This window comes from Stegastes partitus, unplaced genomic scaffold (genome assembly GCF_000690725.1).
Source record: "Stegastes partitus isolate 25-593 unplaced genomic scaffold, Stegastes_partitus-1.0.2 Scaffold1458, whole genome shotgun sequence".
NCBI classification, from domain to species: domain Eukaryota; kingdom Metazoa; phylum Chordata; class Actinopteri; family Pomacentridae; genus Stegastes; species Stegastes partitus.
This window is the reverse complement of record NW_007579189.1, coordinates 166,916-184,743: the sequence shown is the minus strand read 5'-3', so window position 1 is coordinate 184,743 and position 17,828 is coordinate 166,916. Positions and strand designations below refer to the sequence as shown.

Sequence of the window (17,828 nt, the reverse complement as noted above, 5' to 3'; positions counted from 1 at the left end):
TGATGACACATTTCTGTCCTGATGGGAGTGGTCTTGTCCAGGATATTAGAATCCAGAGGGCATGAAGGGGTCATAGTTTAATGAGGATTAAAATCATGTGAATCATATTTTACAGCCTTCACAGTCACCAGATCTCATCCCAGCAAACATCAACAAAAAACACAAGTGGGGGAGTATTTTTTCCACCCCTCCAGTAAAGTTCCAGACACTTGAAGAATCGACACATATGTGTACTAAAGGTGTTTTGGTGACACATGGTGGCCTTTCACCTTACTAAGACCCTTCATGTTGGTTTTACTTTATTTTTCCTTCAGTTTTTGCACCATCTAATGTTAGTGAAAGCACAACACACTAATCAGTGTCAAAACAAGCTGATGGCAATCTCCACTTTGAGTTCAAGATGAAAAAGGTACAATACTTTGTTAAAATTTATGGTTCAAACTTGTTGAGTTATGCCCAATAACACTTGTAGTTTAACATGACATATAAATTTGACAAATGTTAGCAAAAACAAGGTATTTACAAGATGCAACCCATACGAGGACATTCCCCCCCGAAAAAAAACACTACTCTGTGTTCAAAGACAAGGCTTAATTTTGATGCTTATCGGGTCGTACTAATCCAAAGAGGTGGAGAAATCAATTTGGTCGCTGAGCCTATGAGTAATTTAGTGGGAGTACCACATAAAATGAATTTGTACTTGTTGCCTGTCAGCAGGGACAAGCTCCAGACATCTACCTGTAACTCTCCACCCGGGTATATATACATCACACACAAAAAAAGAAAAAGTCATGCATTTTGGATTTTTTTATAGATTTATTATAGGTCTTCTGGAAATATGACAAAATCTGCTTGGTCACAAATATACACACAGCAGTGCTATTTGGCTAAATGTCCTTTGGCCATTTTCACCTGAACTGGCTGCTGTTGGTAGCCACCCGCAAGTGTCTAACAAATTTCTGGTCACATCTTTGACCACTCCTCTTGACAGAATTGGTACAGCTAAACTAAATTTACTGGCTTTCTCTACTCTTTTCTGACATGTTCTTGATGAAGTTTAAGTCACTATTTTGGTGAGTCCAGTCTAAAACCTTAACTGTAGACTGATTTAACCATTTCTTTACCACTTTTAATGTGTGTTTGGGGCCATTGTCTTGTTGAAACACCCAAGTGATCCAGTCTTCTGGCTGATGATTTTAGGTTATCCTGTAGAATGCTGAGGTAATCCTCCTTCTTGATTATTTCATGTACTCTGTGTAAAGAACCAGTTCCCTTGCAGGAAGTGCAGAGAGACAGCCCCAGAGCATAATACTACCACCGCCATGCTTGATAGTTGAGTATGTTTACTTTTAATTAGTGAAGTACATTTGCCTAATTATACTTATATACTTTTTTTTCCCTTTTTTTTTTTTTTTAACAGGATCTTTACTTGCATGTAGTGGAGCACTTCCCAGAGCTGTTACTCCAGTCCGGGATGTGAGTCCTGATGCTGGAGGCTCCAGAGTGAAGACTGGAGTCTCTAAAGGGTTAACAGGAGGAGGCGCAGCAGCGGTCAGCTCGTCTGGGTGGAGTGAAGTTTAGACATGTACTATAACAAATTAGCCAAGAGGAGAGCTCCATGGCAGAGTGGAAAACACTCAAAGAATTAAAAAACACAAACATCCGAAGAAGACAAAGACGAACCAACGGCGGCCGGTAAAGACGCTCCAAACACCGCGCGGAGAGATGAGTGATGTGACTGAAGAGTCGCTGCTGGATTATTTCTACTCGGCCGGAGGCAATTCAGGCAGAGTGAGAAACGCAGACATACTGAGGACATTTAAGCCTTTTATTGGCCACAGTGACCTGCAGCTACGCGGTAAGTGGCGAACTGGTTGCATCGCGGATTTAACGCGGTGGAAACGTTTTAGGCCGAAGACGCGCAAATGTAACGTGATGCGGCATCATGAGCGCGCTGTGGTGTGAGATGGCAAAATATGAGGCGACCTCGTGTCTCTATGACAGTCCTCATCTTTACACTAACACACATCCCTCCGAGTCTGCTTTAACACTCGGCTTTTACGCGCTTTCATTGTCTCTGTTGCACTGCACGCATCTGGTTTGCATTAAAAAAAAAAAAAAAAAAGCCCCTCCAAAGACTTGGAGCAGGAACTGTGTCATTTCCTCCCTCAGGCCAGTTGGTAACGAAACACGGGAGCTGAACCAACCCATCACCAAAATATGTCACCATGCAGAGTCACATGAAGGCCCTGTGGCCCCCTCATACTGAGAGAGATCAGTCCAACTGAGCCCAGAACCACTTTCTGTGCTGTTCCTCTCCACCCACCAACTCTACACACACTTATGCAATCCTGTCCTGAATCACTAGCAGCACACCACAACTCTTCTCATATTTGACTTTTACTGACAAATGTTTTTTGGTTGTGTAACCCTCTCCTGGGTCCGCCAAGATAAAACTGTACAGTCTGTTTCAACAGGCCTGCCAGAAATCTAACTTTAAGGATAGTTTATGGCTGTTTAGGGAGAAGAAATAACACAATTGTCTGGTTAGAAATAGAAAAAATACAACTTATGAGACATAATATGCACTGTTTGCTTTGCTCCATACACTGAAGAGTCTGGTCTGGCGTTTCACAGTATAAAGGCCAAAAAACTCTCTCATGAGAGATTTTGCTGTTTTCCTTCATCTTGAAAATTAAACATCTTACTGTTTTTGGACAAATCAAGACATTAAAGGAGACATACTGGAGTCCAGTGTGGTAGACATTTTTCACATTTGTCTGACAAAGTGTTGAGCAATATGGTTGTTTCAGGGCTCATACCAATAATGAGTAATAAAGGAATCTAATAACTAGTATTTTAAACTAATACACATGTGCAATGAAAAGAAAGTTTTGGTGACAAACTGTAAAACAAAAAATCAATGAAGTGACTTTTTAAAAAATATATGTAGCATTTGTTTTGATTATCCTACAGTAGCTGTGTTGCAATATAATTGTCAAGAAATGGTGGGGAAAAACTAAAATTATATATATATATTTTCTAATACATGCTATGCAATTAAATTAGGTTGCACAGTGTCATTAGAAGGTGATGCTCTGGCTGCTATAAACCATGTAGAGGAAGCTGGAAACTGAACCAGCTGTTTGCCAACCTCTTAAAAAAAAAAAAAAACTTTTGCCATGTAAGAGAGAAAATTGGAGAGATGGCATGAGGAATTATTTTCAAATTTGAAAATTGCAATTATTCTTTTATGTCAGCTGGTATCAGCCATGTTTCATGCGGTCCAGAGATGAAGACAATGGAAGAAGTGGAAACAGCTGATCAGTCTCGTGAATTAAATATTTGTGACATCAAAACTTAGTTAGGAAAGGGTCTTTTCATCTCCCAAGAAGTGCATTAACTCTTTTACAAAAAACATCAAAAGATTTTCTGATTTTGCGGTTTGCATTTACTTTTTCTACTTCATTATATTTCAAAAACCCATAAAATACAATATGAAAACATGGCTGCCAGTCAAACATATGTGTGTAGAACACATAGAAATGTTATTTACAGCTGTAGCAACATATGTAGTGTTGTATAATTGACATTACAGAGAGAATTACATTATAGAAGTATCTCAGCAGGAGACACACTAGTTGTTTCCTGGTTGGAGGACCAGATATCGTTTTATAGCAGTTTAAGGAAACTATCATATCCATAGCGACAGCCACCAAAATGAAAATAAAGCCTCTCATCTCCAAAACCCTTTCAGCACAAACATCATAATGAATGCGGTGAGACAGTATCAGGTTCTCTTATTACATGCAACTGAAACAATAAATGCGTCTCCTGGTAGCGTGTGTTTACCGTTTGTTTTACTTTTAGAATTTGAACTTTTGTGGAATGAAATCTTTATCCAGCAAGTATGTTTACTTGGCACAAGGAATTTGACTCTGGGTCAAGCGTCTCGTACATACAACAGTGTTCAGGGAGAAATGCACATCGATATACAAAACGTGGACAACAAAGCTGCACAGAGATCCCGAACATAAACCAGCCGGTTAGATTTATACATTTATCAGACGCAGCTGTTTCTGTAGATTGTATACAGGTAGAACAGGGATGTGAGTGTGCAGGGAGTGTTGGAATAAATATTTAAGGGATAGTCAAATAAGCTACTTCATAAACCAGTGAAATGCAACTCAACTAGAGAACTGTCTTAAAGCAGGCTCAGTAATGGTACACAAGGGTCCACAGGAGTGTTTTTGAAGGCGAGGTGTTGCGCCGCTTCCCACCATTAGACACCTGATGGACGTAAGACTAGATAGTGTCATGTTGGATGATTGACAGGAGCTCTCTGAGATGAAACCAGTACAGGCTACATCATCCTGCAACAAACACTGCCTGCACCTGGTGGCATGAGAGCTTCACATGTCGGCTGTCTGCTCCTGGATTTCAAACGAAACCAACAAGGTTGATCATTTGCAAGTGTTCAATTATATTACGAAATGTGTTTTGGAAATCATTTGGGGTGAGAAATAAGCCACACAGTTGCTGAATCTGTCTCAAAATCGTTCCCCAAAGATTCCAAAGGCTTCAAGTGACAGCCCCTGATTTGCAAAGAAGTAGCCTCAACTTCAACTTTATGCAAATGAGGAGCAGGAAACATGGCCTCCCATCTTTCGAAACACATGAAACTACTAGAACGCATTGCACTGCTGCTTACACAGACAGTGAACTAGAGCGTTGAAGTGACACATTAGCTGTCTGCTAACATTAACCACTTAACGCTGCTGATCACATCAGACCACATTAAGAGTTTTGTTTTTTTTACCTTAGCAATGTAGCAATGTATTTTATGGCTCAGAAATTACATTTTTATTCGCAACAGGAGGTTAAAAATATTCTTCTTTCAAAAGTAGTGTCATGCAGTTTTCATTTATTTAATAATTGGCAGTTGTTGTTGGTAGGTATACCTTATAACCTGGAAGCAGAGAGACACATCCTGGTATAACCCTTAAAAGATAAAGCATCCATAAGGGAATAATAATGAAATGTTTGTCGCTGAGTTGCAGTTTTGAGCTCGTACTGATGTTCCCGCTCAGCAGTGCCTTCTTTACCTTTGGCTCTGTCTGTAATACAAACATATTTTAACCTCCTCCAATGATTATCCAAAGTGACCTTGCGTTGCAGTTGCCAGCATGTTCCGTCCAGATGCCATGTCAGCACTGCAGTTGTTGACAGAGGTTTAGAGAGCTGCCCTGATACTCTGCCATCTGACATGGCCGTCCAATTAGAAAAGTGCTTCCCACACATTTAAAGTCTGTCGTAGCATGTGGTCGCGGCTTTTCATGTCGTAATTGTGATGATAGTGTTTTAATCATAATTAAGTCCACATGCATGACTGGATGTGGAACTCTAATGGGGGCGCTTTTTCATCAGATCGCCAAAACTGGGGCATGGTGGGAGGTGTAGTGGTGCTCAGGGTGGGGAGGAGGTGGGGGACGGCTGCATGTACATGTGTGTGATTGTGCGAGTTGCTTGTTTGTGCAGACCTCTGGCTAATAAATAACTAACACATATGCTATGTTGCTCTACGGAGCAAACTGAGGAATTCTGTTGTTGGGGCAGATGTAAGTGGTTGCTTCCTTTGGATTTCCTGTTGTTGGAACTGTCTCAATGTTCTTTCCGTCCACATCAGGAAGAGGAAATGCTTCAATTGTCCCGAGCTGCATGCCAATGCACACCTAGGCATGAATGGAATACCTACGCCTGGAAAATGTGCTTGCGTAGGCGTCCTTGATATCTGCTCACTGGTGTAAACAAAGGGCTGAAGTCTGATGGGTTTCGTCATCTGTAGCAAAGAGTCACTCAGGTTGTTGCCTTAAGGGACGCACCAAGATCTATTTGGATCTTTGCTCAGATTGGAGGGGAACATATTTCCTCTTTAGATGAAAGATTGTTGAAGTTTTTCTCTTGCAGTGTGAGCTGCAGGGTCAACCTGACATACACTGGTGGGGACCTCCCTCCTCGTACTTCTGACTTTAGATGAAGTAACAGAAACCTGCAGCTCATCCAACAGACTGTAGCTCACAATCCAAACATCATATCTGCATGCTTAAAAATTGTCTGGACTCACCAAAAAGAAATAATGCAGCAGTTTGCATCAGTCTTTTTGAGAGATAAAAACTTCTAATGAAATTATGTTCAACCAACGCACTACTTTGAGTTAGGGAGATTCATTTTTCCTCTACAATCAAAGCTGTTTTTAATGAGCAGTGTTAACCTCCTAACAGGGACCAGACAAGTTTAGTATGTGTAGAATAATTTAAGCCATCAAGCCAATTTCATTAAGTCATTCCATCACAAGCAATCAAATTTTTAGAACAGTTTCTGGTTGATTAACTGTCATTACTGGACATTTTTATGCCATAAAATATGGATATTTATAAAGTTGCTTGTGAAACTTTACATTGATATAATAAATACTTTCTGAAAACATACATACATACATACATACATACATACATACATACATACATACATACATACATACATAGCCTAGTTAACACCCTTTTAGCATGTTTTTTTTTCGCACATTGAAATATTAAAGATAAATGAAACATTGATTTAGAATCAACTTAAATATATTTTTAAAAACCGAGACCGTCATGAACAGTTCCATCTTTGAGTAGTAGTTTAAAAACTGTACCAGTGAAAATGTCTGGCTTTTGTCTTTATAGTTCCTAAGATACTGTCACCAAAACACAAAACACAAACAAAACAATCAATAAAATTTCTCAGATCCCATTTTATATATTAAAAGTTTAAGATTAAAAAGTTTTAAGCAGAGATGGTTGAGCAGAAGGCCATTTATGATCTGAGATGGAATAACCCTCGACTTAAGTGTTAAATAAACTAATGCAGAAATTTAAATATAAAATTCCACTCAATATTAAGCTGGTGCAAGTACTAACAATATTATGTCAACTCAACCTATCAAAATAATGTTTGCAACTTGAAAGGTTTGTCTGAATTAGCAAATTAAACTTTTTATTTTGCAACAATGTATTTAATTACATGGAGGGAATATGTTCCTTGTATTACTTTTTAGAGCTTCGTTCAAACAGACACATTTTCGCTGCATCTCTATCTGGAAATATTAATCAGCTTTTACTGCAATTATTTACTATCTATTGTACAAGCCATCTTGAGGTGTTCTTCTTTTGTTCGTGCCTATTCTTGCCACCCACATAGCAAAGCTCAGTTTGTGCCATTTTCTTTTATCCTTATTTGACTTTTTGAGTTTTGGAACCACTTGTATGACTCACTGTTTAAAAAAAAAAATTGAAGCTATATTTAGGTTCCAGTTTTTCACCTCAAATATTTTCCTCTGCAGCTAAATACAGAGAGGAATTCAAGCTCATCATTGACCGGATCGCTGTGGTTAAGTCGGAGAACGTAAGTAAACGGTTCAAATATTTCTACCTTTTGTGGGAAAAGCTGTGCTCTCATGGATTTTCTAGTCATATTTCTACACTGAGGCATCACCAGCTAAAGTGTTGTTAATATAATAAGTTCAGTTAAACTGTTGTGACTGAACACAGAGTTGGTATATGTGGGGTTTTTTTTTTGTGCCTACTGGTTTCCCCCAAGAGACAACAGCTGCAGTTTTCATGTTTCTGGAAACTATTTTTTATGAAGTATTTGCACATAATGACTGAATGTTCCAGCAAGATAAAACAGACCAGACTTAGTTTTAATCAAAGTGTCTTTTTTTTTTTAAAGGAATACTTTAGGAAACACACTTTTCTGCTTTCTTGCCAAGAGCTGTTGCCACCCTCACCTCTCCGTAGCTTATTTAGACATGTGATGTGTAACGTTGCTGCTTCATCAATTTGTTCAAGTGACAGGACCCATTTCATTCATGTCATCATTCACATACCCACCACACTGACGATAGGCAGACAGTATTTGACATATGCTCAAGATTAGACAGTACATCAAGGCACAAGGAGCAACTAATTAAAAAAACAAACAAACAAACAAACAAAAAAAACTAAACTAAAATCAGCCAATGGACAGGATTGGTCACTTTCTTCACTTTCAACTTCTGACCTTCTTCACACACAGAGACAAACTTTATTAGCTGCGGCTGAGTTATTGAGTCACAAGCTCCATTACATAACATTTTGTTTTGCTGTAAAAGTCTGATCTGTTTACTAAATTTGAAATACTTTCCCTTCTTATATTTTTTATTTAAATGATAGATATTTTTCAGTTTTACAGTGTCACAGCAGGATATTTGCAGTTGCAGCCTAATTACTGAGTGAACTGACACTTCCCATAACTACACGTGAATGCAGTTCAGACATAAATGTTGCTATGTCCGACCTGGATAGACTGCTCCAGGATGCTCATTCAGACATGAAGGCGACACGTGCAGATGCTGTCAGAATGAAGTGAATGTCTGAAAGGGCCTCCGTGAAGCGTGAAGGTAAAAGAGAGAGGCTCGGAGACAATTAGCTCAACTCTTTGTTTAATGCTAAATAAAAGAAAGCTCATTATGTAACACAATGCAACAAACTATACTGTATAAAGTATACTCTGCTACTGTATGTGTGCACAAACAGAAGTTAGAAAAGCCAAGCTCTGGATTTATGGGGAGTTTTCACACTTCACTAACTTTTTGTCCAGGTGCAGTTACAGCACATGACTGCCTTAAAAACAACTTCTCATTTTTAGTTGTCTGTTTCTGTGTATTCAAACAAATTAGATTTAGTAGCTGTTTTCACCTGGTTCCAGTCTTTATGTTAGAAAGTGAATTGTGTTGACGCTTTAGCTTCATACTTGATGCTTTTCTTATCGACTTAGTTTTGAAATGATTTTTGTAATCTTTTAAGGTCAAGTAATTTTTTGCTAAAAACATCTATCCAGTTCATTAAAAATCTGCTATTTTTTAAGTAGTGTTGTCTCATTACTGGAGCTGAAAAATCCAGTTTCTATGATATTTACAGTTCCAGTCCTGTCGTACGTCAGCAGATTTTTTTTTTTTGTCAAAGAAGGGCTACAACTGATGAATACTGTCAATAAATCTCCTAACTGTCTCTGTAAATTTAAAAAAATGTTAAAAATATTGTTTAGATATTCGTAGAACCTCAGGGTGGTGTCTTTAAAAGCCTTGTTCTGGCCAGTGCTTCAAAATTCAAAGAAATGTAATGTACAGTGAGATATAACAGAGAAAAGCAGCAAATCTACATATTGAGGAAGCCGTTCAGATTAATTTAGTTGGATGGTCATTTCAGCCCAAGTGCAAAGCAACTACCTTGACCTTTGATGCTCAAAGGATGTTCTCATATTTTTGTACAAAGTAGTGCAAACTAGATAGAAAATATTCCACTTGTTGATCTATAATTACACAAGCCATAAAATACCCCTCAAAAAGAGCCTAATGAATCAGTTCAAATAAAATAAACATTAAAATTGTACATTTATAAAAGGAAAATATGTAGAACTTTCCAGATACACATTCCTAAATTTCAAATGAGACAAAACAGCTTTAATATGATCACAAATATGACAAAATAAATACAAAAAATAACACACTGGACTAAGTTGGATAATAGACTCAAATATGTTAGGACTAGCAATTAATACACTACAGCAGGGCTATTTAAAAGACTGTAGTTGAGGAAATACTGCTAGTAATTAAAAATATACAAGATCCAACAGGTTCATGCTGTGTATGCTGACAGTCTTCAATGGAATGTCTAAAAGCAAAACATCTACAAGTTCACACAACAAGTGACAACATATTATGGGACGTGGCTATAAAGCTAAATAGTTTGCTGTGAGAATATCTGAAGAGTGTTTGCTTTGTGTTATTTTGGCTGATTCCCACACACACACTGATAAACTGTTTCACCTGTATAAAGTCTGCCCAACACAGCAAAATGCCATGTCTTCACGCCTTGAGTATCACAACAATAAGTTTGAGAAATATTTAAATAAATATGAGAAACTGTGTCTGACGGCGTCTGGTTTGACTCTGAAGCGACCAAACACTGCTGCCATATTCAGACACGACTATGGGTGATACTGAAGGTGTGTTCCTGCTTTTAAAAGGCATGTTGTGCTGTTTGACTGTCTCTTACAGGGTGAGAAGTATCTTATCCTAAAGAAGAAATACCGGCACTTGTTGCATGAGCGAGACACCAAACAATGTGGGACAGACGGAGACCGACAGAGACATCCGAGCCCGGCCAGACCGCCAGCCTCCGTACCGTGGGACGCCTCAACGTCTTCTCCTCACCAGAAGGAACAGCAAGATGAGCCGATGTCATGTGGAGAGTCTGACGGCGCTGCAGAGGTGAATTTGAAATCAGCACACTCCTGTGATCTAAAATACAAGCTGTGCTAAAATGCTGATTGCCTCAGCTCACCATGTTCCCGCTTTATAAGAGTGACGTATTATTTCTAAACAAGGGCTTCTCTGTTAATGTTCTCTGGGCTTTTCTCTACTATCTCAGCATGTGTCAGCATTTAATGGCAGTTTACACAGAGAACCACTGTGGATGAGAAATAAAAAAGCTATTTTGCTGTAGCAAAGACAGAGAAGGTCAAAGGGCTTATGTTTCTACATAAAGGGCAGAGCTGTTTAAATCTAATGCAAAGGAGCACTTGTCAGTTGTGAGAACGAACACTACGTGCGGCTTTAAGGCACGGTAATCCTCGCAAAGTACTTTTACATATTGTTCATGCAATAAACTTGAGCATATAATCAGAGATTTGGAAGATTTAATGTATGTCACGCTGCTGGTTGAGTGCCTTCACACATGCTTTGTTCAAACAGACACTAAAGCAAACGTTATCCGTGCACACCCAGATGGTGAACAACTGAAAAGAGCAACAAAGTGCTAATGCTGGCTGTAAACCAGTGCTTGATATGGCTGAGTGTTTGGTCTGTTAACACTGAGATCACAGAAATTTTGAGTTTATCACGTCTGTTCTCCTGCAGGACCAGCAGACTCCACAGCTGCTTCCTGTCGTCCAAACCCAGGATTCCTCAGCACACAGCAACGTGGAAGATGAGCTGGACAGAGACTCGGGCTCAAAGGTGACAGTTTGGATGATTTAAGCTCCTTTCAGATATGCACTGCCTTCTGTTTATGATGTGATGGCATTTCCAGATTTTAGCACCAATATTGATCTGAAAACATAGAACAGAACAGAACACAGAAAGCAAAAGACAGCTTGTGCACCAAAATCCCACCTTTCTCATTCAATTTGCACTACAATTTCAAACCTATTAGGCTACAAACAAAAATGTCCATAAAAATTAATCTTATCTGCAATAAAAACAGAGAGTAGCAGCAAAGCAATACCCACCAAACAGAGGCAGCTGGTAAAAATCTTTGGTGGGGGGGCGCAGTCTGCAAATAACCTTTTATTTTAAATCAGAAATTAGAATATGAGTAACATCAGGCACAACCATTTGCAGGAATGAAAATGTTCCACCTGTGGAGGATATTCTTATCATAATGTAATTTAACATTATTAAGACTTACCAGAACTAAATTTCAAAACCATTCATCAAACTTTCATCAATATTTACAGGATCTGTACAAACTCAAAACAAACAACATAAATTTAAAAAAAAAAAAAAAAAAAAAGCACTTTTCAGGGCTCCAGACAAACTTTTTCACTGGTAGCACCAGTACAACTCACTTTCTCATTTTGTTGCACCTCCCACCTGGTCACACACATTTTCTTATCGATAGACGTTACGATTGACTGATGCTCCCTGAATGCCCCACATAGCGGGCTGCTGTAGCTGCTGCTTGGTGGCTGTGGTGTGTAACCAACAATGACTTCAAAAATAATAAACTAGAGCGTTCTGATGTCAGATTTGTCCAAGATAAAATCGAGTTACACGTATTCTACACACGATCTTTTCTATGAGCGTAAAAACGCTCAGTTTTTGACAAGAAGACCTCATTTTTAAGTGTAAATACTGCAGACCACCAAAGTTATAAAAGTGCTACTTTCCACCACTGTGGTTAACACAGTAGCTTCCTGTGCCAGTTGCAGCGACACTAATACAGCTTCATGATCATCATGCTCATCAATTCACACACTCTCAAAATAAAGGTCACAAATGCAGTCTGGAGCTACTTGAACAAAACATTTGGCTCTTCTCTCTTTCTGCTCTGCAAACTTCTCTATTACCTTTTGGTTGAAGTCACTCATCTCTGTGACCAGCCTTTTTTCCATTGACAGCACGGCCGATGCATTATGCCATAACAACAGTAGCTGTCATCTAGTACAGCGGTTCCCAACCACCGGGCCGCGGGTCATTTGGTACTGGGCCTCACAGATAGAATAAAAACGTTTTATTGGTTTATTTTTATTTGCAGCGAAGTCTGCAGGGTGTTTTATTTTGAAACATGACTAGCTCGTCTTGCCGTCACTTCCGTTTGTGCTCGTTTCCCGCACGTGACTGTCAGTTTTTATGCCCGGCTGCTAAACGAAGCCGTCAGTCAACAACAAACGTCTCAGGAGAGCTGCTTTGGAAAGTGGGAGAGACTTAATACTGAGACATGTTAAGCAATAAAAATTCATTTTATTTATTTATGAAACTTTTCAATAGAAAAAGAAAACAATTATTATTTGTTATGTGCGTAATGACCGGTCCGTAGAAAAATTTCTTGCTTAAAACCGGTCCGTGGTGCAAAAAAGGTTGAAGACCGCTGATCTAGTAGAACAGCGACGAGACAGGCCGTGTGACGGCGTCAGAAAGCACAGTTGTATGAACGTCGAAGGACACTTTTTGATATCCAACCACAGAAGACAAAGCCAAACAAAGACAAAATTAATTGGCTTACAGCAAAAGTGGACGGGTCCGGGACGCACTGAGCTGCGTCTCGTGAGAAAATCTGCAGCTGCCAATCAGAGCCAGGGCCAAGGTCACATGATCACGAAAAGTTAATCGAGCTACATACACACTCATGTGGCCGGCGCCCTGCAGGAAGTATAAAATTAGTAAACACGCAGTAAAGACTAATTTTAATCTGTTAATAATACAAAAAATATGAACATCATTATTAGTTTTTTTATTATTTTGTTAGAATTAGTTCAAATTTAACATTGTGTTTGAGAGCTACTTTCTATCTGATAATCAGTAATGGGGTGGCGCCCCTGCATTCTGTATCAATCAGCCGCCACTGCCGCCAAAAATGACGTTAACAGGAGGTGAAGCTCAGTTTGTTGCTTCCAGCTGTTTGTTGGAGTCTTTCCTTTGAGTTTATTAATATCAGACATGAGCAGGATCCATACGAGCATCTCCGAAGAGACAGAGCTGCCTACATTTGCATACATGGAACAATTGAACAGCAGCGCCAGTGATGTCATTAATTACCTATACATTATCCCCAACATGGAAATTGTCCAACTTCATGTAAATGACACTATGGTGGGTTTGTCTGAATGAAGCTGTAAAAGTGATCTGAATGACAGAAAGCTGTCACTGTAACAGCTGGTTGAACCAGGAATGCTGCACACCCCACGTATGAGAATGACTTCAAAGGTAGTGTTTGGTCTGGTACATACTGACAGAATGGTTCCACCAGTGCTGTTTGCCTGTCCATCTGCATAATATAAATTCTGCTCACCACCACTTGGAAGCACATGTAAGCATGTGTGTTGTAGTTGACATACTGTTTGAGGCTTAATTGTTTCTTTACTAGTCAAACAAGGCAGAAATATGATGCTGCTCTGCTTTCAGCTGCAGCTATTGGACCATTAATTGGCAACACAGTGTACCTGCCACAATCTACACTAATGATTTCAGTCATTTTCTAAGAACAAATGTCATCAATTAACTGCTTTCTGTGAAAGTATATTCAAATATTTCAGGGTTTCAAACAAAAAAAGCAATTAGAAGAAATCACCTTTAGCTCTGGGAAATTGTGATTAGCTTTTTATGGACAAAACAATTAACAGGAGAAATAATCAGCAGGTTGATTGATAAGAAAAATAATTGTTAGTGCGTCATTTGGTTTAACTGGCTAGCTGCAGGATATGAGGTTATTCTGTATCTCTTGTCTGTAAAGTCTGTAATAGTTTGCCACCATCGTGCAGCACAAATATGGAAGCAGCAGGAAGGGCCAGTCAGATGAGCTTGATCTCGGTTTTCATGTTCGGGGTCCTCCTGTGTCGCAGAGAGGTGGAAGAATACCGAACTGTGTGACTCGCATCAAAGTCTCTGAATGAGAATTTTCTAAAATTCTTTTTATTTTGGGCTATACTTAAAACCAATGTTTACCCATCAAAGGTACTTGCAGCCAGAACTGTCACAGATGTTAAAGAATTGCCCGTTTGCTCTTATTTGAGCTGACGGTAAACATTTGGTGTAATGGTTGGAATCACTGGTATAAAAATAGCTGAATAAAACAGTTTGAATCACAATTTCCACATTGTTTTGTACATGTTGCGCCCTGTGCTGGTTTAAAGTCACCAACTTCTGATCTTGAGGCACTTAACTTCTAATATTCTACCACATTTTGACGACCATCTGCTGACATTAACTTAATAGGTTTAGTTGCAAAGTCAAACTTCTCAACATTCGTGCATTTTAGGTTTAAGCGATTTGCCAGAGTGCAGCCAAAATATGGCACTAAGGCGCCAATACCATCAAATCTATAGAGGCATAAAATGAACTGAAAATGACAATTAAATCCTTACTCGCAATTATTGGCTTGAGAATTAATTGTCAGCTAAAATTTGATGATCCTGACAGTCCTTCTTGTAGCTAAGTGGCTACTTCCACAGTTGCCAGGTGGTAATCCTAGTTTGTTGTTTATTTGGTAAAAGTAATAAAGCCAAATTTGTGTGTAAGACATCAACAAAAGTATAAACTGGTGTTGAGCTGATCTTTAATGCTGTTACTGTCACAATACTCAATAAACTCCCCTACATTAGGCTGACTGCACAGAACGCATCTCTGACCAACCTGAACCAGTTATGGCACCTAAACAACACATGCTGATGTCCAGAGTGACAAAACTATTTGGTAAGCAAAGAACTAAAAGTAAATAAATGATAAATGCTTGAAACATGCAACATCTGCTGCTGCACATATGAGTGATGTGCATGCAAACATGAACATACTTACTGAAAATAAGAGGAAGACTGGACGTAAACTGTGAGAGTTTTAGGATGTATATATGTATACAATAATAATAACAAGAATTTTACTCCAGGAAGAATCTAGAGAGACTGTTTAGACTGTAGGTTTTATTACTGTCTGAGATACTGATGCCTGTACATGAACTACACTAACACAAATCTTGATATGTTTCTTTTTAATAAAACAAATACCACACCAAAAGTAATGTAGAACACTGTTTTAACATTACGTTTATCAAGCTCTTGGATCTTCAGGTGTTTATGGACCTAAGTGAGTGTGTAGTTTAGTTTTCACTGCTTCTGACAAATGTCATACTTCATCATTAATGCAGGGTTTTTGTTTTTTTTGGTTTTGTTTTTGTCAATTTAAACTCATTCAGGACATTCATCTTATCAAACCAAACTTTTTCAATAAATGCCGCTGGTTACCGCCAACGTTTCAATTCCATTTAAAATTATTTCTTTTAAACGTTTCATAATGAAAACTTAAAATTCGCTAAAGGGTTCATTTTCAACAATTCTATCTCCTGAACCCCAAAACCTGCTGGTCTTTTTGAACGGTGTGTTTTCTTCCTTTTTTCCCCCTAATTACACCATTTGTCAGAGGCAGAAATTATGAAACAGGAAGAATTGTCAGACATTAAATGTCCCTAAATCCATCCTCATAATCTTGGTTTTTAAACCATTTGCTCTGATCAGATTTTGTAGAAAACTAAATATTCTGTGCACCTTTGGGCAACCCAAAAGCTATGATCGACTCAGCTGCGACCAACAGTAACATGACCAAAATTCAGGGACTTTTCGGCTGAACTGCAGGTTGTGTTTACACGAGTGGTACATTTTCACTGTACTTGCTCAGAAGAAGGAGAAAACTTGTAGAGGCATGGGGAGAAAACACCGACTTCCAGAACAGTTGTTTCCCTCCAGTGGTTCCTCCTTTTACCCACCAGGTGGTGCTAAGTAAATTACCTGGCTTTGTAACCCACAGTGTGTTTAAATCTGACTGGGAGGAGAACCAGTTGAGGGAGAATCTGCATTTAAATTAAGCTGCCTGTTATTATGTAAAGCAGCAACATGTTGGACCTCATTAGAAAGATAATAATCATTTGTGGCCATTAAAAAGATGAGGATTCATCACCAAGAGACATGTGGCTTTTCTTGATGGACTGTAAAATGGATAGATGAAATATGTTGGAGTGTGTTTGGATAGATAGAAGATTTTTGTTGTCAATTTCTCTATATATTCAGGACATACAGAGGAACTAAAAAACGTTTCTCTCTCACCTTTGTACTAGTGCTATACATTAAATAATCCACCTATGTACACAGGCGGTAGTACAATAGGTGATAGTAGTGCAATATCGTAGCAAGTTCTTGACATGTAGTCGTGCAAATGGTTCAGATTAAGTGTGTTTGTTTAAGGTATTAGTCGCAGCAGAGACTGAACTTTGTATTTAGGACATTCAGTCCACTTTTGACGGATGTTTCACGTTATACAAGCTAACTGGCTTGTTCACTGACACCTGAGGTCATGAACTGTGCTGTCGATTTACCAGCAAATGTCATTTATTACACAATACCACCCAAATGCTCAACAACTCCATGGGGAAGACAAGTTCTGGAAGAGATCATCATCTCTGCCTGCCTGGTATCTTATTGTGTTGTTTTGTCTTCAGCTGTCATCGGTATTAATTCATGTTGGTTACTCTGGATTCCGGTTAACTCAACCAGTTGATTAGTGCTGGCATGTATGTTGGCAGATCAGTAAAACCCAAGATGCAGACTAATAACATTATTTGAGAGGAAATTTAGAAATGGTTGTCCCCATCACTTAGTCTCCAGAAACCTGCGGCAAGTTTATTGTTGGGCTGACAAATGTGTCGCTCTGCATGTGACACAGGGCTGCCTGTTTTTTAAAATAGTATTTATATGAAGCAACAAAAATATGTAGATCCTGCTGCTAGAGAGGTTTAAGAAGAGTCAAAGGATGTTCTGACACTCCTCCTGATGGTAAAACTTTCTGCTGACATAATTTAAAGCCATGCTTCTCTGTTGGAGACGACATTAACAGCCACATGTGAAGCCGGAAGAAGATGGGTTTGCTATTACTTCTGGTTGCAATCATTTTAAGGGACAAAAGTGTTTTGTATTAATTATACAAGGGTCATTTCGTATAAGATTTAAAAAAAAAAATGTATCTTGTTTTGACCAACCACCTGCACCACATGGTGAAAGGCCCTTGGAAGTTGACCCAAAATGCACTTTTAAAAGTTTTCTCTGTTGAATTATCGGGAAACAGATAAAACATCCACGACAGCGATGACGGTTTCTATGGCTTCATGTCATAGGCATTAAACTGGTGCAGTTTTGCTATTGAAACGATGATATATCCAATGACATTGACGCTCAAAGAAAAAAAAAAAAAACGGTGCCGCACACAAAAAAAATTTGATTGCGATATAAAATTGATTTGGTAGCAGGCTTTAACAGAACTCAAGTGTTTTTTTTCTGCCCTGAAAATATCCTTTGTCTGTGCTGTACAGACAAAGTTATGAAGGCTCAAAAGTGACAAAAAAAAGTTACAGTGATTTTGAAAAGTACCTACAGACAGAAATCTGAAGTGCTGAAAGGGTTTTTGCTATGATTCCTTTGCTCTC

General features: G+C 38.7%; 1 protein-coding gene across 1 annotated transcript in view; it reads left to right on the top strand.

Moving 5' to 3' along the window:
* Positions 1 to 1,443: 1,443 nt before the first annotated feature.
* Positions 1,444 to 17,828, top strand: part of LOC103370645 (ankyrin repeat domain-containing protein SOWAHC) — a 29,767-nt gene continuing 13,382 nt past the window's right edge. The window contains exons 1-4 of the mRNA XM_008299767.1: positions 1,444 to 1,858; positions 7,385 to 7,446; positions 10,142 to 10,354; positions 11,003 to 11,101. Of these exons, the coding sequence (XP_008297989.1) occupies positions 1,726 to 1,858; positions 7,385 to 7,446; positions 10,142 to 10,354; positions 11,003 to 11,101 (507 nt within the window). The 5' untranslated portion in view covers positions 1,444 to 1,725. The remainder of the gene's footprint in view (positions 1,859 to 7,384; positions 7,447 to 10,141; positions 10,355 to 11,002; positions 11,102 to 17,828) is intronic.